The sequence below is a fragment of the Macaca mulatta genome, chromosome 14, assembly GCF_049350105.2.
Source record: "Macaca mulatta isolate MMU2019108-1 chromosome 14, T2T-MMU8v2.0, whole genome shotgun sequence".
NCBI lineage: Eukaryota > Metazoa > Chordata > Mammalia > Primates > Cercopithecidae > Macaca > Macaca mulatta.
The window spans coordinates 74,455,704-74,480,446 of record NC_133419.1 but is presented as its reverse complement, the minus strand read 5'-3'; the positions used below and the strand labels follow the sequence as shown (position 1 = coordinate 74,480,446).

At 40.6% G+C, this 24,743-nt stretch overlaps 1 protein-coding gene across 8 annotated transcripts in view; it reads left to right on the top strand.

Annotated features, from left to right (window-relative positions):
• Positions 1-24,743, top strand: part of C2CD3 (C2 domain containing 3 centriole elongation regulator) — a 155,202-nt gene that overhangs the window by 100,216 nt on the left and 30,243 nt on the right. For 5 of the 8 annotated variants that reach the window (XR_013404124.1, XM_077963779.1, XM_077963780.1 and 2 more), the window contains 6 exons: positions 480-1,082; positions 4,580-4,927; positions 11,406-11,544; positions 14,255-14,319; positions 19,347-19,552; positions 20,550-20,683. Coding sequence is in view for 4 of the 8 variants with exons in the window: in XM_077963779.1 (XP_077819905.1) it covers positions 480-1,082; positions 4,580-4,927; positions 11,406-11,544; positions 14,255-14,319; positions 19,347-19,552; positions 20,550-20,683 (1,495 nt within the window). In the remaining 4 variants the exon portion in view is untranslated. The remainder of the gene's footprint in view (positions 1-479; positions 1,083-4,579; positions 4,928-11,405; positions 11,545-14,254; positions 14,320-19,346; positions 19,553-20,549; positions 20,684-24,743) is intronic. The other 3 variants (XR_013404127.1, XR_013404125.1, XR_013404126.1) reach the window with 1 other exon arrangement.

The window sequence follows — 24,743 nt, the reverse complement described above, 5'->3', positions numbered from 1 at the left end:
TCCCTTGGTAGAAGACTTGAGTCTAGACCCCAGATCTCTTTTGACCCCGGCCTTTTCTATTGTACTCATAGTACTATAAACATTTCACACTTTTAAAGCACTTCTCTCTCAAAGCTCTTTCTAAACCATTATCTCATTGGATAATCATAACAACTTTGGGAGACAGCACTAGCATCAGTTTTCCCATTTGTGAGCTAAGGAAACCAAATCTGAGAGAAATTAATGGCTTGTTCATAATAAACCACTAGATCTAGCCATAGCCAAAGAGAACTCAGATCTTCCAACTCCTAGCCTTTGTTCTTCCCATCTAATCTCATTACCTCTCAGTGGTCAGATGAACACAAACTCTGATTCACTGGGGTATGTCTTCTGTTCTGTCTTGAGCCAGGGTGATGGGATACTATGGGGTGGAGAGTAACAAACTTGTTTTTTGTTTACTTTTAAGACTATAATTGAGAATCTTTCTTTTCTCCCATAAGGAATCACAGGATGGTATCCTATCATTTTACCAGAAGATGGGGGCCTACCTCATGGCTTGGAGCTCATGCAGAAGATCGTGGGTGGTCTGGAGCTTTCAGTTTCCTTCACGCATCGTGGAGATAGAGAGCGGGTCTTGGAAGCTGCTGAGCTATTGGGCTGGAGCTTTGAGAACAGCCTGAAAGATTTTGTCAGAATGGATGAAGGGGAGCCAGCCACTGTCACCATCTCCACCCCAAGGCTGTGGCTGCCCATCCATTGCGTGCTGCTTGCTGGCCACAACCATATTCATAAGAATACATATTGCTACCTTCGCTACAAGTTCTATGATCATGAAGCCTTTTGGACCCCTCTCAAGAAACCCAAGGAATCTGTAAACAAAAAGCAGATTATCGTCACTTTCAAGGCATCCAAAAGAGCAGAAGTCACCAGGGGACCATCACTGCTTTGGTACTTCAGGGAGGAGAGGCTAGAGATCCAAGTGTGGCAAGCTTATGGCAATGATAGTGTGGAGAGACCCCATCAGACAGACAGCTGGATTGGCTCAGCCTATGTGGACCTGGCCAGACTTGGGGAGAGGTCAGCGAGGACACTAACTGTCAGTGGTAAGTGAGGAGCCCAATTCAACTCTTGTAGTTTGAGCACCTGCTCTGTGTCAAACACTATGCGTGACACTCTGTCAGACATTACTTTACTTGACCCTCCCAGCAATCCTGTGAGATAGCTATTATACCCAATTTATATTCATTAAAAAGAAGGCTGAGAGAGATTGAGTTACCTGCCCAGGGTCACAGACTAGTAAGTTTTCCTTCCATTATTGCACACGGAAAGATTAATAATAATTTAGTAGTGCTTCTTGTAACTAAGGAGATTATATATATGTGTGTGTGTATATATATGTGTGTGTGTGTATATATATATAATATTATATATATGTGTTCTGGGGTACATGTGCAGAATGTGCAGTTTTGTTACATAGGTATACACGTGCCATGGTGGTTTGCTGCACCAATCAACCCGTCAACTACATTAGGTATTTTTCCTAATGCTATCCCTCCCCTAGCCCCCCACCCCCTAACAGGCCCTGGTGTGTGATGTTCCCCTCCATGTGTCCATGTGTTCTCATTGTTCACCTCCCACTTATAAGTGAGAACATGCAGTGTTTGGTTTTTTGTTCTTGTTTGCTGAGAATGATGGTTTCCAGCTTCATCCCTGTCCCTGCAAAGGACATGAACTCATCCCTAAAGAGATTGTTTTTAAAGTTCCACTGCCTGCTTAAGAAAGGGTGTTATCTAATTCTAGTACTGTGGTGGGATCAACATAGGTCGAAGAATTGGCTGTGAACTTCGTAGCATTAGGGTGCATCCAAACTCATCAGATTTTTGCATTTAACATAGTGCTTAGAACATTGTTAACACTTATGAAATAATGAATGAATTTAGGGAACTACTTGTAACCACATATATAAGAGCCTATATGATCATCTAGAATGCTAGTTTATTAATTATATTGAAAAGCATACCTACTGAGGGGACCAGGATATTCTTCCTCTCTGGTCACCACATCTTGGAACCATAAAGAAAATCTATATGGTAATAAACTAGTTGACAGAGCAGAAAAGAAAAGGGTAACATTTTGCAGGTGGCATTTTTGTGCTGGGTGCTTTTCTTTCAAACATTTGCTTGGTACTTGATACATATGCTTGGACCTGGGAATTCAAAGATGAGTAAGAACTAGTTCCTGAACTTAAAGAGTTTACGGTCTAATAGGAGAATACAATAGTAAGTAAATAATTACAGTGAGGCATGAGAACTATGAAAAAGGTATTCTTGGTGCTATGGGAATGCAGGGATGCAACATCTCTAAGGATAGCATCTCAGTGAAAGTGATACTTGACCTGAGTTTCAAAGGATGTAGGTATAAGTCAAGGAAAGGGGTAAAGAAAGGTGTTCTAAAGAAGGGAACAGCATGGGTGAAAGTACAGGAGAATGAAGCAGTTTGATAGATTTTGGGGACTATAGTAATTTCGGACAGCTGCATCTTAGCATACATAGATTTGGAAGTGATTAGAGATGAAGCTAGGGAGGTAGGCAGGAGTACTGTGTTGAAAGCCTTCTCTTCTCAGCTGAAGTTTGGACTTTTTCCTGAGAGTTATGGAAAATTAGTACAATGGTTTCTGAATACAAGAGGAGTGTATAGCTTTGCATTTAGAAAAATAAAGCTAGTGACTGTAGTTAAGATGAATTAGAGGTAGCCAGAGTAGATTCTTTACAAATATGATCTTTATTCAGCTTAATATTGCGGTCCAGTTAGTTGTTATTTCCCCAACTCTACAGTCGAAGAAACTGAGTCATGACCCTTTGTTAGCCCTATTAGCCCTGTGCTCAGACCCTATTGTTGAGTGGGTGGCCCAGGCTAGAGGAGAACTGAGTGTATCTAGGTGATCATCCCAAATTCTCTGGTTCTTTCTGGACCTAACAGGTATAAATCTGGCTCTGTTGAGCACATCAAATGCCATGTGCTCTGTTTTATCTGAGCAGGCCTAGAGTCCCTTCAAAGGGACTACAGAAAATGTCCTTGAAGTGAACCAAGTTCACTTGAACTAAAGTTTATAAAGACAGGCTTTTAGCTTCATTCTGCTGAAGAAAGTAGGTTTAGGACACTGAATTTAGATCTAAGTATAGGAACTCAGACACAAATATCTCTTTTTATTGAGTGCTACCAAAGGTAATATTTAGCTTTTCAGATCATCCATTTCCCTCATACTTCTCCATATCCCTCTTGTCTGAGCTTTTTATTCTCTTGTACACGGGTCTTATACAAGGCATGTCATTTGATGTGTTTGTTGAATGAATCAAGCCATCCATCCAACCTTACTTCCATGTTTTGTTAATTTTCCCGAGGATAAGGATTTAACTGTGTTGCTTTTGGGTGTCTTCCCGCCTGTAATGACCTGCCCTTATTTTCCTTTGATAATCATAATAATTTACACATTGCTTTGAGAAGAAAACTGGTTATCTAAAACAGGAAAGGTTTAATATTATTGCCATCTATGAATCAGTTAACTCCATTTTCCTGAATTGAAATGAGTCTAATGAAGCAAACTTTGAGATTTTGAGGAACTATTAGTACCTTCTGTTTTATAAATCTTATTTTAATATTCAGCAAGTTGGTGAAATTCAAATCTCTGGGCTTAAATGTGCCACTTACTGGAAGAGTGATGTTGGCAGTTTATTTAACTCCTCTGAGATTCTGGCATATGAAAAACACCCAACAAATATTAACTCCCTTATACTTCTTTCTGGTCTCCGCTTACCTCCTACTTCCCCTCGACCCCTGAAAATATTGCCAGAACCCTAGTGAAACATAGCTAAATTGAGTGTCAAGACAGCTTCCCGATAGGGAGAAGGTCTAAAAACAGGAGCCCATGAGACACGAGGAAGAGAAAATAGGCCACTCTTGATTTCATCAAATCTCAGACTTCTTTAAGTCTTATTGCCTCTCAGCGCATGAATCCCTTCCACAACAGCTCTGCCTGGTAGTCACTTGGCTTTGGCTTTAAATCAGAGATCTTACTACTTTCATTACTTGGGTTTTTTGTTTGTTTGTTTATTTTATTTTGTTTTGTTTTTTGAGACAGAGTCTTGCTCTGTCACCCAGTCTGGAGTGCAGTGGCACAATCATGGCTCACTGCATCCTCAACCTCTTGGGCTCAAGTGATCCTCCCACCTCAGCCTCCTGAGTAGCTGGGACTGCAGACACACACCACCATGCTCAGCTAATTTTTGTGTTTTTTGTAGAGATAGGGTTTTAACATGTTGCCCAGACTCTTGAACTCCTAGACTCAAGCAGTTCGCCCACTTCAGTCTCCAAAGTGCCAGGATTACAGGTGTGAGCCACCACACTCAGCCTACTTTTCATTATTGAAGATAGTTAGGGCAGGGTAAAAGTTTTCTTGTTTTCTACCAGCTTCATAGTTTCTTTTGCAAATTGATGTATTGGAGTTTGTAGACCTTTCAAAGGAGAAAGGACCACAGTACCCTCAGTGAGTATTTCCTTGGTTCCTGCTTGACTAGCCTTATTCTTCTCCATCCTCTTTTAGGTGTGTATCCTCTGTTTGGACGAAATGCTTCCAACCTCTCAGGAGCTGCCTTGCGAGTTCATGTGGTTCTTTCTTCTCTTTCCTCACACCTTGAGCCCACTCATGAGCTGGACTCTATGGACTGCAGCAGCCACAGTGAGTCTGAGCAACTCCCCAGAAGAAATGATGAGGTCCAACTCTCTCCACCGGAAGAAGTCTCCGGCCACCAGAAGTCTCCTGCCTCCACTCAGGTCCCCTGCAGCAGCACCACAGCTGAAGTCTGCCTGACCCAGGAGGGCCCTGCTGAGTTGGATGGAACATTTGCAGTCAGCATCCTTGTAGAAAGAGCAATGCACTTGAGCTTGAAAGGTATGCTCTCCTCACCTATCCAGGAGCATATGTCTAACTCTTCAGGGTGTGCTCCTTTCTTCACAAGTCTTTCAAATCATGGCAGGATCTGTTAATTATCTTAACTGATAAATATTTTTTTCTCAATCCTAAAGGTTTAAGCAACATGAAAGCTTTTCTGAACTTGTTGCATATCGTAAATTCCCCAGTCCAGCCACCTGAGTATCAACCTAGATAGATACTTTTCTTTTCCTTATCCACCATCAGATCATCAGACCCCTAACTTGTTCTCTCTTAAATTTCTCACAGAGTTCTTTCTGTTCAGCCAGGTCAAGGCAAGCATATGGTAGACATCTGACTTTCAGACGTCACTGTTGTATCCTGATTTCCACCCTGCAGTGATAAGCCCATGTAGTCCTTCCTCCCACAACATGTATGTGTCAGTCAGACACTGTGCTGAGTATACAGTATAGACCTATAGTATAGAGACCTGCCCATCGTCTCTTTGAGTACAGACCTGCCCACCTGGCTCTGCAGAGCACATTAACTATGTAACTTCAGGTCATTTTACCTAGAGGCTAAATAACAAGTGATTTACAGGTCTGCAACTCGTGCCAGAAATGTGAGAGGTGTTATGTCTCATATTCATAAAACAGGAGGACATTATGTTTGCTTTGCTGCATCATGAAGATCACAGTGCTGGGATAAACAAACAACACACAGTCCCTGTCCCCAAGGAACAGACAGCCTAATGGAGAGATATGTTAACATTTTTGGTACAGAGGAATAAACAATATGAAAGAGGAAAGCTGTGGAAGGGTGGATGTGGTGGTATAGGAAAACTTTGAGAACACAGAGGGAGTTTTTTTGCTAATGGGGTGGTCAGGCCTCAAAGTATTGGTGTCACTTTAGTCTACTCTTGAAGGAGGAGGAGCAAGTTTGCTGAATGAAAGAGGAAAAAGGCATTCTAATGAGAAGAAATAGCATGGTCAAAAGCTTGGTACTATGAGAGAATGGGACATTGGCCAAAAAAAGGTCATTAAATGTGAGTAAAAAGTAGTGAGAAATGGGGCTGGAAAGACTAATTAGGCTACATGGGCAGCATTTTGTATGCTACATGACTGACACTGCAGGTGAGATGAAACCAACAAAGCCTTAATCTGTGGAGAGACAAGGTCATATTTGTTGACCAGACATGAAATCTTGGTGGCAATATGAAAAAGATACTGGATAAAACTGAAAGCAGCAGTCACTGAGAGGGCCGTCACATTAGTTCAAGTTCTGAAGCCTAAAGAAGCAAGGTAGGCAGCAAGAATGGAGAATAGGCAACAGAAACGTTCTCGTAGGAGACCATTATTCTACAATCTGTACTTCTGACTTTCCTCTTGCCTTAACAGTGTTCTCAGAGTGTCTGTCCCTTTTATGCCTTGGAAGCTCTTTCTTAAGGAAGGAAATGAATGGTTCTTTCGTGCAAACCTTTATGCAGAGGATTAACAAACAGCCCCGAATTCGGAGCTTTGCCTTTAGCAAAGCTTAATTCTGAAGCAGCTCTGAAATGGTCTGTGGTCACCACTGTAGTCCTGGTTCTGAAAATAAAAGAACTTCTTGGATACTTTTGTAAGAAAAAGCTCTGAGGAACCTTCTGTTAAGATCAGCTTCAATACTCTTAAGATTTGTACACTTACGTTAGACAAAACAGGTGTTTCTAGCCCTGTTTTACAAATGAGACAAGTAAGGAACAGAGAGGTAAAATAATTTGAAGTAGCATAAGTTATACTGAGTAAAAAACAAAATCAGATTCAATATTATCAACTTTTAGAGGCATTCTTTAGCCCATCCAGGCAGAGTTCAGGGCCCCTCTGGGTCCCATGTGTTTTTAGCATAGTCTTTATCTTCTTGGGTTGTAATTATCTGTCTGTGCCTGTCTCCCACAGATCAAGAATTATTAAATGGCATAACTGGTTGACCTCAAGTCTTCTTAACTGTTCTCAATGTGCATCCCAACCCTGTGGAGGGGTGTAGCAGCCTTCTTTTGGGCTGCTTCCAAAAGTATTTCAGAACTTGACCTTTTTCAGAATGTAAACAGGCCCAGATGAATTTCCACCTACAAGAGGAGAGCCAGAGAAACCTGATACACCTGCTCTCCCAAGCTGATTTCTTTTTCACCCACCTATTTGGCTAAAAGGAATGTGTCTGTTCAAGTCTAAATAAGGAACTATCTTTTTCCTAAGTTAAAATAGTTTTATTTCAAGGCCTTTAGCAAATAGTAGCTTTCAAAATAAACTGGAGGATGGCCGGGCGCAGTGGCTTACACCTGTAATCCCAGCACTTTGGGAGGCTGAGGCCAGGAGATCACTTGAGATCAGGAGTTCAAAACCAGCCTGGCCAACATGACGAAACCGTATCTCTACTAAAAATACAAAAATTAGCTGAGCACAAGCCTGCAATTCCAGCTATTCAGGAGGCTGAGGCAGGAGAATCACTTGAACCCAGGAGGCGGAGGTTGCAGTGAGCCGAGATCGTGCCACTGCACTCCAGCCTGGGCAACAGAGTGAGTGAGACTCCATCTCAAAAAATAAATAAATAAATAAATAAACAAATAAAACCAGAGGGACAGGGGGTATTGCCATAAGAGACAGATGTGAGCAAGATTGATATATATCTAGAATTAGAATTTTACTGTGGAAAGTGGTTTGAGAGCCCTTACTTCTGATGAGAAAACTGAGGCCCAGGGAGCCAGAATGAAGTGGTGTATCCAATATGTCACACTAAAGCAACGGCAGAGCGTATATTGGAACCTAGGTGTCCTGCCTCTAGGAACAGTGATTGGTCCTCTCTGCTGATCTTTCTCAGAGCTTTCTTGAGAAGATGTTGCTATCCTCTATGAGTATGTACTGCAAGCAGACAAGGCAACTCTTCTCTGTAACCCTGGGCAACTATCTGTAGACAAAGGGCAGTGGGGAGTCAGCAACCCTTTAATAAGGGCCTTGGGACTACTCTGTGCATTCAAAGAGCTCTCAGTCTAGTGAGGGAAACACAGATTATTATAGAATATTTGAGAGTTGCTATGGTAGAGCCAGGTTATCTCTTCCTAGTTGTGAGGATTTATGACATTTTATTGAAAGAAATCAGTTGAAGCTTAAGACCAAAAAGGAAAATGGGAGAAAGAATGAGAGATGAAAGCTATAGCAGGCAGAGGAAACAGAACCCACTCCAGCCATTTTAAGCAGAGAGAAGTTTAATATAGAATATTAAGGTACTTTAAGTCATTAGAAGGTCTAGAGGAGTGGGCTTTAGGCTAAACTTTCAGGAGGAAACCACTAAATCTTTTAAGTTCAGAATGCAGTGCCAAAACTGAAATCTAAGAATCAGAAGCTCTTGTCATCGCCATTGCCACAGGGCCTCTCTCCACCCAGGGACCAAACGCTAGATCAGAAAACACAATGTCTCTACATCATCATCCTTGTTATTAGCAAAAGCAGAAGGAAAAGGAAGATGTCCTCTGCCTCCCGCCCTCCAGATCTTTTGTGAGGGCATCTGATTGGCAGAGGCCAATTTGCATCCATACCCTAGCTGCAAAAGAGTCCAAGAAATGTAGCTTTTAACCCTTCCAATCTGTACAATAGAGAGGAATACAATGCAATAAAAGTAGGCGGGAGTAGATGCTCCACAAGTCAATCCGCATAAATACTGTTCAGTTTCACTAAAACTTTTAAGAAGATAGCTCACTGGTTACTACTATTTTATTAACCTTTCCCTGTTCTTTCAAGAATACGCTTGTAACTCCTACTGCTTTCCTTGATTAGCCTTAAAAAAGGTTTTTTTTAATAGCTTGTAAACTGGTTTGGCCAAGTTGTAGCCAGAGGTTGTTTTGTTTTGTTGTTTTGCTCCTCATAGAGTTCTTCTCTATATCTTTAATGCTTTCCCTGTTCTAAGGCTCCTCTGCTTCTTAGTTCAGCCTTTTTCCAGGTCCTGCTTTGTTGGCAACTTGCACATGCCTCAGTTCTCTCCTGCTTTGTGGACGCCACTAGATCTTCCTTCCAAGGCTAGCATCTCTCTTCAGTTCTCCTTCCCAAGCCTCCTCACAAAATCTCCATTCTCTTTTCTCTTCCCATCACGCAGTTTCTTTCTTTATTAATTATTTCCAGTACAAATGACTGAAAAAGTAATGTCATCTGGTCTGGTTTTGTGCCCTGGGTGCTGGAAGTCACAAGATTAAATAATAAGCATGTCAATTTTTTAACAAAGATTTGGGAACAGAAATGCTGTTTTTCATTTATACATTTCAGATACAAATATAGTTGTATTATGGAATATAATATAAAACCTTCATGAATTGCTAAAATAAAAGACAAGCCTGCTAGATGTTATGCTTATTATAGTTGTTTCAAGGCAACCGGGACTCCTGCACTTCAGAGTTTAATGTTTATTCTTCTCTGAATCATTGTTACTTTGGTGGGAAAGTTTGAAAAGAATTGGTCTAATGGAAATTCTTTAGTTTGAGGAAAACATATCAAAGCAAAGCTATAGCTACTTTTCTTCCCCTGAAAGAAATTTTAAGTTGGAAGCTCTGAGGGTATAAAGTTCAGTGATTCCACCTAGGGAGGCTTGTCAGAGTAGATGGTACTAGAACCTATCTTTTAAAGACTACTTGTTAAATATTAAACTGCATGTGGAGAGGAATAAAATCAGCAGTTCCTGAGTGTTAATTTGTTCATCAGAATGCTTTCTGTCCAGAGGGACAGACTGAGGACCCTGGAGGAGTACTTACTGAAAGGAGCAGCGAGATGGAGAAAAGGGTGGAGCCTCAAAGATGAACTTCACCTACAGGACAAGTGGGAGTATGGATTTGGAGAATTCTGAGCTAGACAATTAGAAAGAAGACAACCCAGTTAGAATACACATACAGAATCTGTTCCCTGGAGCATGTCGATTATGTTTAGGACATACTTTATTCCTTTCTGCTCTGCTCATCTCTTTTCCTTCATCTGTAATCCTGACATTCATAGCATTTTAGAGCTGAAAGTGATCTCATGAAATATATAGTCTATGTTTTGTAAAGTGTCTATTATTCAGTGCTGTCCAAAAGAACTTTCTACTATGATGGAAATGTTCTGTGGGTTCAGTGTCCAGTATGGTAGCCACTAGCCCCATGTGGCTATTGAGCACTTGAAATATGGCTAGTGCAACCAAGGAAGTAAATTTTTTATCTTTAGTCTTAATGAATTTAAAGGTGAATAGCCACACGTGGCTCGTGGCTTATCTTCCTGTACAGCTCAGTTAGACTATCTAGTATCATCAGCCGTCTGCATTTTACACTGTCCTAAGACAGAATAACTTGACCAAGTCTCCCACATTGGAAACCTGATCTTGTAAAAATTAACATTAGGTATTCTCACCAGCACCAAGTATTTTACATTTGTTAACCCCATAGTAGAGGCAATATAGGAGACATTTTAGAGCATGGACTCTGGAGCCAGAATGCTTGAATTGGACTCTCAGTTCTACCATTTAATAAATATGTGACCAACTAATTAATTTTTCAGTACCCTAATTTTTAGAAATCTGTATGATAGAAATAATAATGATAGAAATCTATATGATAGAAATAATCTATATGATAGAAATAGCTATCTTACAGGGTTGTTGTAAGGATTAAATGAGTTTATATATATGAAGTACGTAGAACAGTGCCTGGCACACAGTAAGTGATATATAAGTGTTACTTACTCTTAGTATTTGTCTTAATTCTTACAATATCTTTGGAAGTGTAAGTATAATATGCCCAGTTTTACAGTTGAAGAAGCTATGGCCTAGATACTTCTTGCCCAAAATCACATAGCACATTTATGGCAGAGCTGATATTTGGTCATCTGACTCTTAGGTTCAGGACTCCTTGTAGTTCTATCTTATCTTTTGCCTCTCAACACAGTATTTTCCATCTTCCCACAAAGTACAGGACATGAGAGAAGTCACTTCTTTTTGGGGAATATTTATGAACTGAGTCTTAAAAAGACAGGGTAGTAGCAGAAAGGTCACCGAAACATTTCATCCATTGATTGATTGATTGATTGATTGATTGATTGACACAGTCTCACTCTGTCCCCCAGACTGGAGTACAGTGGTGCAATCTCAGCTCACTGCAGCCTCTGCCTCCCAGACTCAAGAGATCCTCTCACCTCCTGAGTAGCTGGGACTACAGGCATGTGCCACCATGCTTGGTTAATTTTTTTTTTATATACATGGGATCTCACTGTATTGCCCAGGCTGGTCTTGAATTCCTTCGCTCAAGCTGTCCTCCTACCTTGGCCTCCCAATGTGCTGGGATTACAGGCTTGAGCCACCACACCCAGCCTGAAAACATTTCAGACACAGGGGGATAGCTTGAACAAAGACCCCATAGGTAGAAGAGGGCCAGGAATAGTCCTGCTTGTGCCTGTATAATCTGAGGCTTCTTGTGTACCCTAAAGTACAGTCACTCCACTGTATTCTATTTCAGGGAGCCCCTTGACAGAGCGGAAAGTATTGATACCCAGTTGTTGTGTATCCTTTGCAACAGCCGATGAATCATCTCCTATATACACCCAAGTGGTTGAAAACACAGATTCCCCCATCTGGAATTTTCAACAGCAGTCAAGGTTTGTGTTATCTGTTTGTTCATCAGCCTTCCAGAATCTGCTTTTTGTTCCAGGACACAAAGTCAGAGCAAGGAATATAACCAACGCGATTTTTGAGCAGACCTGGAAAATGCTTTTGTTATCCCAGCAATTATTTAATCCTAGTGTTTATGAATTCACAGCAAGCAGTGGTTTAAAGGTTTTGTTTTAATGTTTTTAACTCTTCTCAGTATGCTCAAAAATTATTCAGTGAGAGGACCTCTCTGTTTTAGGCACTTGGAATTAAAGATGATTAAGATACTTCATGCAGTTGAGGAGTGCATGGTCTTACCTGGGAAAAAATATCAATAACAAATTACCATCAAGCTGGGTGTGGTAACACATGCCTATAATCCCAGCTACTGGGGGAGGGGAGGGGTGGCAATGTGGGATGGTAGAGCTAAGGTGGGAGGATCACTTGAGCCCAGGAGTTTGAGACCAGCCTGGGCAATATAGTAAGACACTGTCTCAAAAAAAAAAAAAAAAAAAAAAAAAATTACAATAAGGAGAAATAAGAAGGGGATGCTGGTAGAGCTCAGAAAAAAAGATTATTTAGGACAACCTAGAAGTTCAGGGAAGGCTTCATAAATAAGACACCTCAGCTAAATATTGAAGAATGTATATAAGTTATCCAGGTGAATAAGAGTTGGAAAGATATTCCGAACAAAGAGAACTAATCTCAGAAAATGCTGTGGATTTTCATCCTTGGAAAAGACTTCTGGTGTAGTGGAAAGACCCTGGGCATTTGAACCAGAGACACTTGGCCTCCAACTCCATCTCTGTAATTTACTGACTGTGTGGTCAAGTTACGTAACATCTGTGAGCCACAGATTCCTCTGAAAAGTGAGGGTCATTTTTATAAGGTCATTGTGAGGTCCAAATTAGATGACATTTAGGGCCTTATGGTACAAAGCAGGTATACAACAAATGTTAGGTCTCCTTTGGGAGGCTCAAAAATAGGAGGTAAAGTCCTGTCAGGCACTGTGCAGTGCCACTCAGATTTTATTAGGACAAAGAGGGCTAATTAAATGTGAGGGGGCTGGCATAGGAAACCAAGAATTAAACTTTATTAAATGTGATGCAATGTTATGATAATAGTAACAAAATCATTATTAGAAGTTATACTGTATCACCCTGTATAAAGTTTAATTCTTGTCCACCAACACTAGCCATACCCATGGTGTCTGGTCTTCTGTTTTTTCACAGTGTTTGTGTACTTTAATTGAGTCTCAGCAGTTGGTCACATGCTCAGTGTTTTGTAATTTGAGAGGCTGGCCTGAGTCAGGAGCTAGAACTGCAGTGAAAACTCAGTGCTGTATATGGTGAGCTACTGGAAATCATAGAAATTCTGGCCATCAGAGTACTTCATATAAAATATCAAATCCTCCCCAAAAGGCAGGAAACCAGAGGACTGAGCTTCTAAGTGGAGGTGATTTGTTCATTCACAACCTAAAAACCTAACGTAATTACAAAACTTCACAAAGTTGATGAAGGGACATGAGCAATCTCCTGATTTCATCTCTTCACTTTACAGTTGAGGAGACTGTGGCCCAGGGAGGCTACATAGTCTGTTGGTAACAGAGGCAGGATTGGAAGAAAAATGAATAATGACACTATTTACAATTCCCTTATCACAAAATTGTTTCCTTTGATCTTCATAGCAACTTGCAGGTCGGTAGTATTATCCCATTTAACAGGTAAGAGAACCAGGCCTGGAAGAAGCTAAGTGCATGGCCAGAGTCGCTCAGGTGATAATAGTAGAGCTACAATTCAGAGGTGAGTCTTTTGACTCCCAGCTAGAATTAGAATCTCTGACCAGTCCTTGTTTCACTTTAGACCGTGCCTCTCATTGGTCTGGAAGTAGGCTCTCTTCACTTCCCCAGTGGTGTTTGGGGAATGAAATCAAGCCTCTTGGTTTTCTCTAGATCTCCTTCTTGCTTACCTGGAGCCCTAGCACCTGGTTTGGAAATTTCCAAAGCTTTGTCACTTAAAACTGTATTTTATATAATATATAAATGTATTGGAGGTGTTCAGTGGATTTCACTTCAGCTTCTTTATCTGGTATGAAAGTTAGGCATTTTCTTACTTTGTTGCCTTGCCTCTGCATGGTATAGTGTTGAGGTCAGGCAAGCCAGGGTTCAAATCCCAGGCCTACTACTTACTTACTCTTCAGTGACCTCAAGCAAACCATTTTACTTCTCTGAGCCCAATCTTATCATCTATAAAATAAGGATAATAATGTCCCTGTTACAGGCTTTTGTGCAGATTAAATGTATATGAAACACTTGGTGCCATGCCTGGCCCAAGGTAGGCACTCAGTAAATGTTCTTTTCCTCCTCTTCCCTTCTCACCATTCTCTCATTCTAAGGCATAAGCAGAATCTTTACCCATTCCAATAAAACTCTTAAATGCATGTTGAGGAACTCCTCTGTCTTAGGGAAACTTTGGGAGTGGTGGGGAGGAAATGTTGTGTTAGGGAAGCCTGTTTTCAAGTCTTGGCAAGTTAATTCACCTCTCTGAGCTTCCATCCCCTCATTTTAACTGTGAAGAAAAATATATCCTAGAAGATGGCTAAGAAGATGAAATAGTGTGGGAAAGTGCTTTGCAAATTACAAGATATTCTTCAAATCTAAGTTTTATACTACAGAAAGTTCCTATACACTTAGTTTACAGTGGTTGTTTTTCTTAATAGGCTATCAAAAGAGCTGCTTCTGGACCCACAACAAACCCTGGTCTTCAAAGTTTGGCATAAAGGAGGTACGAACTCTGTTAAAAGAATATCTGCTTGCTTGTAAAAATAAGCTCACATCCTGTTGACAATTTACCATTCCTTTTTTTTTTTTTTTTTTTTTAAACGAAGTGAAGCACTCCCGATGGTGCTGGGAATGCAGATATGTGGTAGAGGGTAATCCCCCAGAAGGCCACATTATTCTCCTGTAAAAAAAAAAAAAAAAAGTGAATTGTCAACAGGATTTTTTTTTTTTTTTTTTTTAGCAAGATCTTGCTCTGTCACCTGGGCTGGAGTGCAGTGGCGTGATCATCTCAGTCTCCTGAGTAGCAGGGACCACAAAGCGCGCACCACCATGCCTAGCTAATTTTGTTTTTTTTTTTTTTTTTGAGATGGAGTCTTGTTCTGTCGCCCAAGCTGGAGTGCAGTGCCGCGATCTCTGCTCACTACAAGCTCCGCCTTCCAGGTTCACACCCTTCTGCCTCAGCCCGCTGAGTAGCTGGGACTACAGGCGCCCGCCACCATGCCCCGCCAATTTTTATATTTTTGGTAGAGATGGGGTTTCAGTGTGTTAGCCAGGATGGTCTCAATCTCCTGACCTCGTGATCCACCCGCCTTGGCCTCCCAAGGTGCTGGGATTACAGGCGTGAGCCACCACACCCAGCCGCTAATTATTTTTTGTACAGACAAGGTCTCACTGTGTTGCCAGGCTGATCTCTAACTCCTGGGCTCAAGCAGTCTTCCTGCCTCAGCCTCCCAAAGTGCTGAGACCACAGGCGTGAGCCACCATACCTGGCCTATTCTCCTACAGAATTCAAGTACTTAAAAATTATATAATTTTGTTTGACTACCTGGTTAGTGAAGAAATCCAAGTATGTTTGAGTCTTTCCTGTTGTATCTGTCAACCATCATAATGTACAGCCTGCCACATACAAGTGGTTTCTCCCCACTTTTGTATGATGATGTTAAGCCTTCTGTTGACTCTGGCTTATTAACCAAGACCCTTGCATTATCAGGTAGTACACAAGACAAGAGTCTAACCACATATTTTTTCTTATTTTTAAGAACCTTCCCAAGAGGGATGTGCTGATATTATGGTCTTTCGACCCAGTTTTATTAAGAGGCATAACACAGCAACATTAAGAGCCTTGACTCTGAAGCCAGGTTCTTCAGATTCAAATGCCAGTTCTGCCCCTTACTGTAGCAGTGTGACCTTGGGTAAATGACTTCTCTGTGCCTATTTCCATATCTGTAAAATTGAGGCTACTTCATAGGTAGTATTATTATCATAAGGTTTTTGGAGAATTAAGCCTGACACTTAGTAAATACCATATCAGTTTTTGTTGTTTTTATTAACGAGCAGTAATGTGCTAAGAACTTTACAAACATCTCTGATTCTTGATGGTAAAAATAAAATTAGTCTAATTTTATAGCTGTAAAAGCTGAAGGCCAAGGAAGTTTAGTGGCTTGACTAAGGGCATGTCACTATGAATTGGTGGAGCCAATATTTGAACCCAGTTCTTACTGGTTGTACAGCCTTCACTGTTTGTCCTTACCATGCTAGTAAGATTGGAAAACTTGGAAAATTGAGGTAGTGCGGACGTCTAACCATCTTACAGCTTAGAAAATTTTGTCTCACTAAATCTCTCCTCTAAGTGTAGCTCCTTTAGGATTCCAGCTAGGCCCTGATTTCCAAATCTTCATTTGTTTTGAGTCGCCTACACAGCCTACAGAGTCACAGTTTTTTGTTTGCCAGTGGTGATTTTTGGAGCTAACCTCAAACCCTAATAAAGACCCGAGAGAAATCAGAACGTAAAGGGAATTTACTGACCTTTCTCTCCGCCTGTGCTCCTGTTGGTGAGTGCTGCTGTGAGTCCCTTGTTTTGATGATGAGTTCTATGTTGCTGCTTTGGATTCACTTAGTTCCTCCACTGCTACCCAACCTCGTAAATACAGCAAGAGCTGATCATAACTCACTTTTCTCTGAATCAACACAAGGAATTCTTGCTCTGTTTAGCTGAGCTCCACCCTCCTTTCTAGGCTTTTTCTCTCTTCTCTCTAAAGTACCACAGAGATTCTCAAGCAGACCAGGGTTCACAATTCAGCACTTATTTTAGCAGGAAAAAGAGAATAAACTTTGGTCTTATGCAGACCTGGGTTCAAATCTTGGCTCTGCTATTTACTATAATAACTCCGTGGCCTGAATTAAATCACTTTACCTCTTTCCTGTTATCTTTCTTATTTATAAAGTTAGAATAATAGTATTGGCCTTGCAGGATTTGTGAGGATTTGAGATAATATATGTAAAGTACTTGGCACATAATTGTTGCTTAATAAATGGAGCTATTTTTATTATTATGTCTACTATGTGTCAGGTACTATGCTAGGACTATTGGAGTATAGAGAATAAAATACATTCCCTATCTTCCAGGACTTCAAGAGGGTCTCAGTAAGATCTGGTCATAAATGAAAGTGAGGAAAATGCCTAGACAACACTGACCACCACTCAGTGTATGTAGATGTCTCTCTCCCCTTAACCTATTTATGCCTAGTGTTCCATTATAGGAATGCTAAGCTTGTGGGAGTTATTATATCCTACTGCTCGAGGTCATTACCAAGGTCTGATTTTTTATAAAAAAATGTGCAAACTCCAGCATGAATGGGTTAATTCTATTGTTTCCACACAAACTCAACAAATCTAGTATAGAAAATACTGAAATCCAACCAAGCTGTGTTCAGCAGAGCTTCTATTCTGTGTCAGGCACCATGCTAAGTACTAGGGATACAAAGATAAAAATAAAACAGGCATGGTCCCTTGTCCTCACAGAGCTCACAGTCAGTGTGGGACATAAAAAGTACAGTATAGTATGATTAGGCAAATATAGGGTACTCTGATAGGAGACGTCTTACCCAGACTTAGGATGTCAGAGGAGGCTTCCTGGAGCACACCTGAGCTGAGGAATGAAGGGTCAGGACTTACTGTAGTCAGAGGGGAAAACAAATACAAAGCCTCAAGTCAAGAAAGAGTTGAGGGAAGTTCTCAATGACTAGAACATTAACTGCAAATGGAGAATGGCAGATTGTCCTGTTAATCCGATGTTAAATTTAACTCTTCCAAGCCATTCCTTTTCTCCATGATCTGCTTAGCCAAAGCACTCCTCAAGTATGTTTAAGATGTACTACCTTCATTTTAGGCAGAACCCTCCATCATACTTCATCCCCAGTGGGTAAGAATTACTTGAACCCCACTCTGGGGAATACAGCTTCAAGTGTTTATAGAATCAAAAATTTTCCAAGTTGAAGGGGATCTTTTTTTTTTCTTTTTTGAGACAGGATCACTTTGTTTCCCAGGGTGGAGTACAGTGGTAGGATTATGCTCACTGCAGCTGTGAACTCCTGAGCCCAAGGTCCTCCCACCTCAGCTTCCTAAGTAGCTGGGACTACCGGCATGCACCACTATACCCCACAATTTTTTTTTTTAGAGATAGGGTCATGCAATGTTGCCCAGACTGGTCTCGAACTCTTGACCTTAAGCCGCCCTCCCTCCTCAACCTCCCAAAGTGCTGGGGTTACAGGCATGAGCCACCTGCTCAACCAAAGGGGATATTGAATCTGGTTCAATACTTCTCATTTTATGTGTGTGGCTGAGGCTCAGGGAGTTAGAGGAATGTGTTTTCCAGTCAAAGCCATACCTAGATTTGCTATTGTGGCACACTGCTCCTTTGTCCCGCTCTAGGTTGGCCAGTTTACTTGTGTTTTCAGTGAATATCAAGTTTTTCATGCAGGAAGATGTTATGCCAGGTATGGACAGCGTAGGGAACATAGTGTTAATACCTTTTCTCATCTTTTAGCTAGGTTCGAGTCTAAAGGACAGCAAGCTGTCCAAACAAATGTTATGCAGTATGTGATGAATTTAGCATCATCAGGAATGTGCCCAAGGAACTGTGGGAACTTCACGATTACTCCTCTGGAAAATTTGCATTCCTCTATTTATTAAGCAATTTATGGACCTATAGTTGTGTCAGTGTTTGGTAGATCCAGCCTTTGATTTCACTGTACAGAATGGAGCCTGTGTAAAATAGAAATTCATGTAGTGACAGAGGCCTGTTTGTCCCCAGCTACTTCATGTCAGAAATGAGGAATAAGTAGCAAAGAAAATGAGAATGAAGGTCATTGCATGGTAGCTTGTCCAATAAAAAGAGAATCTTCTCAGTCATTAAGGGCAGCCCCCTTACCATATAGAGAAGAGCCTGAGCCCAGGCTCATTTTGCACCCTAAACTGGTCTCCAGGGAGTTATTTGTCTTTCCTTTTTAATTTGCATTACTTTGCTCTTAATTAAATATAATACATATGTAGAAAATTTGGAAAATACAGAGAAGTAGAAATAGCAAAATGCAAATCTCTCATAATTCCATAATTGCAAGACATACTGTCCTGAGAAAAATCACTGAGACATGATAGCCTAGGAAAAATAAGTTCTTAAGTTTAGTGTTATTTTCTAATTGCCTATATCAAGAGGACCAGCTAGGTGGGGTGGCTCACATGTGTAATTCCAACACTTTGGGAAGCCAGTGCAGGAGGATCACTTGAGGCTGGGGGTTCAAGACTACCTGGGCAACATAGTGAGACTGCGTCTCAACAAAAAAATTAAATTAAAAATTAGCTGGGCATGGTGATGTGTGCCTATAGTCCTAGCTATTTGGGAGGCTGAAGAAGGAGGATCGCTTGAGTTTGGGAGTTTGAGGCTGCAGTGAACTATGATCATGCTACTGCACTGCAACCTGGACATCAGAGTGAGACTCCATCTCTTTGAAAAAAAGAGAAAGAATGAAGTGCAAGCCTGCCAGCTTTTTCCCACCATACAGAAAGGGAATTCCTAACAGGAAGGCAGGCTTTGGTTGCCAGTCTCTCTCAACTTCATTATCTGTCTTCTCCGATGGCTTTGGGATCACTGAACTCCTCTATCCCCTGAATCAGCTTCTCTGTGTGCAGCCTCTAATCTCAGTGGCAGGACATACCTAGCCACATTGCCCAGCTTTTCTCTTTCCCCTACAGATGAAGAGAGGGTGATTGGCTTTGCCTCAGTGGACCTCTCCCCACTTCTCTCTGGTTTCCAGTTTGTCTGTGGCTGGTACAACATCACGGACTTCAGTGGAGAGTGCCAGGGGCAGATAAAAGTTGCTGTCTCCCCTTTGGAGAGTTTGATACACTTCAAAGAAGAAAGGCAAGCAAGGCGTGGAGTAGAGACCTCAAAATCACTGGTATGTATGGAGAGTCACATCCCTAACCATTAAGAATTGTACTGACGTATAAGAACATTCTTTACTTATGTTTGGCCCTTTCCAGCTTATCGAATACATTATATACTATTTGTGTCTCGTAACAACCTCCTGACCTTTTGGGGTGATGAAAATGTTCTGGAATTAGTTGTGATGGTTGCATAACTTTGAATACACTGAAAACCAGTGAATTGAGCTTTTTAAAAGGATGAATTGTATAATATATTAGTTATAGCTCAGTTTTCAAATAAAACAAGATTGTCATATAGAATCTGAAACTATATAAGTTGACTTGTTTTTCAACTCTGTTACACTGATATCATTAGTCTTTCAATTAAAAAAATAATTGAAAGAATGCGAAGAGGGAAATTGATGATGGTATGCATAGACAAATCTTTCAAGGAGTTTAACTGTAAGAGAAAGAAGAATTTCCCAGACTATCAAAAATACGAGAGCTCTATCAAGGCAAAGACTATGTTTTTTATTCATCTCTCTGTCTCTCGTGCCTGGCCCAGGGTCTGGCACAGAGTGGTCATCCATAAATACTGAATGAAAGCATGCATAAGAAAACAGAGTTCATTGGTTCCTATATAGGAAGGTCCTTTCTTCAGCCCAACCCTGGTAGTCCTAAGACAAGAAATTTCACAGCCAGATTATCCTCATATGTAGGGTAAGTATAAAATGATATCCATCCAGGCATTTACAGTGTATTAATAGCTGGAGGAACAAGAGCATAAATATAGATAAAGCAACTGAAAAGTAATCTGATAGCATAGTCTGTAAAATGGGGATAATAATACTACTTGCCTCATAAGATTATAAATGAGAAAATGTATGTAAATTGTTTAGCACAGTGTTTAACACAAAGTATTCAGTAAATTAAATGCACACAATAAATTTTACAAATTTATTTACATACTGCTTTGTTACAAATGGTTTTATGGTGACAAGTGTACCATTTTTCTTGTTGTGTTTACAGATCCCAATATACAGTCCCTTTTCCTTCCCTGCCTCTGATATGTATGCTGCATTCTCCAGCCACATGGCAAGGCAGACCCTAGACCAACTTGCTCATGCCTCCTCAAAGGAGCTTGATTTCTCCTCTCCTGGGAGGTGAGTGAATTCTTGATGATGAGAAGAAATTGGGTTAAAAAATGGAAGTGTGTGAACTGGCTTATCATTTCTCTCTTTCCTTTATTAGAGGAAAAAACAAGACAGGGTTAGAGCTTTGTTCATCACAGCTCCAAAAACCCCAAGATCCTATGAAAACAAAGTTTTTATGAGATAGGAGCTAGAATATGTATGCTTTCAGAAGGGCCACTTCAGTACAAGGGATAAGTTTCTGTTATCCTCCAAGGTCTTTAACCTTTATCCCTAAAGTCAGTCATCAGCTATGTGAGGAATACATCTTCTTTCCCCTCCTAAAACTACATGCCAGTTTATTTTACAAAAAGCAACTGGTCCATCCTTTTCACTAAGCCAGGCTTGAACATGCATATGGCCTCAGGGCTACAGCATGTTCCATCCTGTACAAGGGCAGGGTCTAAGAGGAAGGTTGCTACTTTTCCTTCTACCTCTTTGCAGGCCCTAGTACCATTTGGCACCCTCCTCTGCCTACACCAGAGTCTCTCCTATGTCTTTCTCTTCAGCTCAGGGAAAGGGCAAGAAATCTTCCTCTACAGCAGCCCTTCCTACAAGAGCAGTTCCTGAGCAGACCCTATTATTCCAAGAAGACACTTATATCATGTAACCACTCTAAGGCCCAGTTCAGGGCTACATAGTTTTCTACTTGATCACGATGTGAAGAGCTCCTCTGTCCTCTGTACAAAGAGAGCTATGTATCTGTCAATTCCTAGATCCCAGATTTTAGATAATTCCTTTGTTATATCTTTTATAAGTGTCACTTTGACCATAGCCAATCAGTGGGACACATGGGTAGGATGAGGGTATCTCTAGTGCCCACTCTTTAGTAATTTTAAAAGCTAAAAGTTTAATGGTTTGCCTTTTGTCCACATAAAGATGTCCCTGTTACCACTTCAGAAGGGCCACATCAAAATGTCATATTATTTACAGATAGCCATTTAAGGCTAGGCTATAATTCCCTCTCTGACCATCTTGCCAGAGATCCAGCTCTTCCTGACCCTGCCCTGCTCAAGGGACAGGGTGGTGAAGTGGGCTGTAAGGTCAGACAGATCTGGAATCCTATCCTGACTTTACCACTTACTAGCTACATGTGACCTGAGGCTAATTACTTTAGTTTTCTGAGCTTTAGCTTTCTAATTTGTTAGATGAAAATAATATAGTACCTCAAGGGCTGTTATGAAGAGTAAATGAGAATAGAAATAACTCACTTTCATATGGACTTTATATACATTAGCTCACTGGGTTTTCACAGCAGCCTTAAGAGAGAGGTTTTATTACTAATAATACATGCAAAATGCCTAGAACAGCAGTTTCCAAACTTTCTTGTCTTTGTGCTTTATTTGTAATAACCAAAAATTGTAAACAACTCAGGTGTCCATCAACAAAGAGGTGAACAAATAACCAAATTGTGGTATATCCATACAATGAAATATTAATACTACTCAAAAATAAAAAGAAATGCATTATTGATAGACAACAAAATGAATATCAAAATAATTATGCTGAGGAAGAGAAGCTAGATGAAAAAGAGTACATTGGACCAGCCATGGTGACTCAGGCCTTTAATCTCAATGCTTTAGGAAGCTGAGATGGGAGGATCGCTTGAGGCCAGGAGTTTAAGACGATCCTGAGACCCCATCTCCACAGAAAAATTTTAAAATTTGCCTGCCTGTAGTCCTAGCTACTTAGGAGGTTGAGACAGGAGGCTCACTTGAGCGCAGGTACTTAAGGGTGCAGTGAGCTATGATCGCACCACTGCACTCCAGCCTGAGTGACAGAGCGAGAACCCATCTCTTAAAAAAAATAAAAAGTACATTGTTTGTGATTCCATTTATATAAAATCCTAGAAAATGCATCCTAACCTATACTGACAGAAAGCAAATCAGTGGTTGCCTAGGGACAAGGCAGGGTGGATAAGGAGGAAAGGAGGAAGGAATTGCAAAAGACAAGAAGAAACTTTTGGAGGTGGTAGATGTATTCATTATCTCGTGGTAGTGGTTTCTTTGGATGTATACATGTGTTAAAATTCATCAAATTGTATTCTTTAAATGCATAAAGTTTATTTTATATCAGTTACACATTTATAAAGCAGTGGTTCTCAAATATTTTCACTTTAAAACCCTTTCATACTATTAAAAATTAGTGATGACCCAAACAGGTTTGTTTATGTGGGTTATATCTATCAATTTTTACTGTATTACAAATTGAAACAGAAACTTTTAAAACGTGATAAGCAAAATCAATTTTATTTCTATATACCAACAATGAATAACCAAAAATGAAATTGAGGCTGGGTGTGGTCTCTTGTGCCTGTAATTCCAGCACTTTGGGAGGCCAAGGTGAGAGGATTGCTTGAGCTCAGGAGTTCGAGACCAGCCTGGGCAACAAAGTGAAACCCTAGCTCTACAAAAAATCGAAAAAATTAGCCAGGCATAGTGGTGCACGCCTGCAGTCCCAGCTACTCGGGAGACTGAAGCAGGACAATTGCTTGAGCCCAGGAGGTCGAGGCTACAGTGAGCCACGTTCATGCCACTGCACTCCAGCCTAGGCAACAGAGTAAGACCCTGTCTGCCAAAAAAAAAAAAAAAAAAAATTGAAAAAGGTCTAAACGAAATGAAAGACATCCCATATTTATGGATTAAGAGACAATATTGTTATGATGGCAATATTCTCCACATTCATCTACAGATTCAACCCAATCCCTATCAAAATTCCTGCTGGCTTTGTGGAAATGGACAAGCTGATCTTAAAATTAATATGGAAATTCAAGGCACACAAAATAGGCAAAACAACCTTGAAAAAGAACAGAGTCCCTGATTCCAAAGCTTACTACAATGCTACTGTAAGCAAAACAGTACTGGAATGAGGATAGAAATATAAATCAGTGGAATTGAATTGATAATCGCAAAATAGACCCAGGTGTCTGTGATAAACTAATTTTCAACAAGGATACCAAAACTCTTTAATGAGGACAGAATAGTCTTTTCTATAAATGGTGCTGGAACAACTGGATATCCACATTCAAGTGATTGAAGTTGGACCCCTTCCTCATACCATACACATAAATTAACTTCAAATAGGTCACATATCTAAATGTAAAAACTAAAACTATAAAACTCTTCCTAGGAAGCAGAGGAGTAAATCTTCATGAGCTTGGATTAGACAATGATTCCTTAGGAAATGACACCAAAAGCACAAGCAACAAAAGAAAAAAATTAGATTCATCAAAATTAAAAACTCTTATAGCCATTAAAAAAAAAAAAAAAGAACAAAATCAAGTTCTTTGCAGCAACATGGATGCAACTGGAGGCCATTATCCTAAGCAAATTACCACAAGAACAGAAAACCAAAAACCACATGTTCTCCCTTATAAGTGGCAGCTAAGCATTGGGTACTCATGGACATAAAAAATGTCAACAAAAGAAACTAGGGACTACTAAAGGAAGGAGAAAGGGAGGAGGACAAAAGTTGAAAAACTAACTGTTGGGTAATATGCTTAGTACCTGGGTGATGGGATCATTCAAACCCCAAACCTCAGCATCCTGCACATATACCACGGATCTAAAATACAAATTGATATTATAAAAATAAATAAAATCTTAAAACTAGGAATTTTTACACTGCAAGTGACACCATCAAGGAAGTGAAAAGACATCCCATAGAATGGGAGAAAATATTTGCAAGTTACAGATTTCTTTTTTTTTTTTTTTGAGACGGAGTCTTGCTCTGTCACCAGGCTGCAGTGCAGTGGCGTGATCTCAGCCCACTGCAACCTCCACCTCCCGGGTTCAAGTGATTCTCCTGCCTCAGCCTTCTGAGTAGCTGGGACTACAGGGGCACACCACCACACTGGCTAATTTTTGTATTTTTAATAGAGACGGGGTTTCACCATATTGGCCACTATGGTCTCGATCTCTTGACCTTGTGATCCACCCACCTTGGCCTCCCAAAGTGCTAGGATTACACGTGTGAGCCACCGTGCCCGGCCAGTTATAGATCTTATATCTAGAACATATAAAGGGGACTGGGT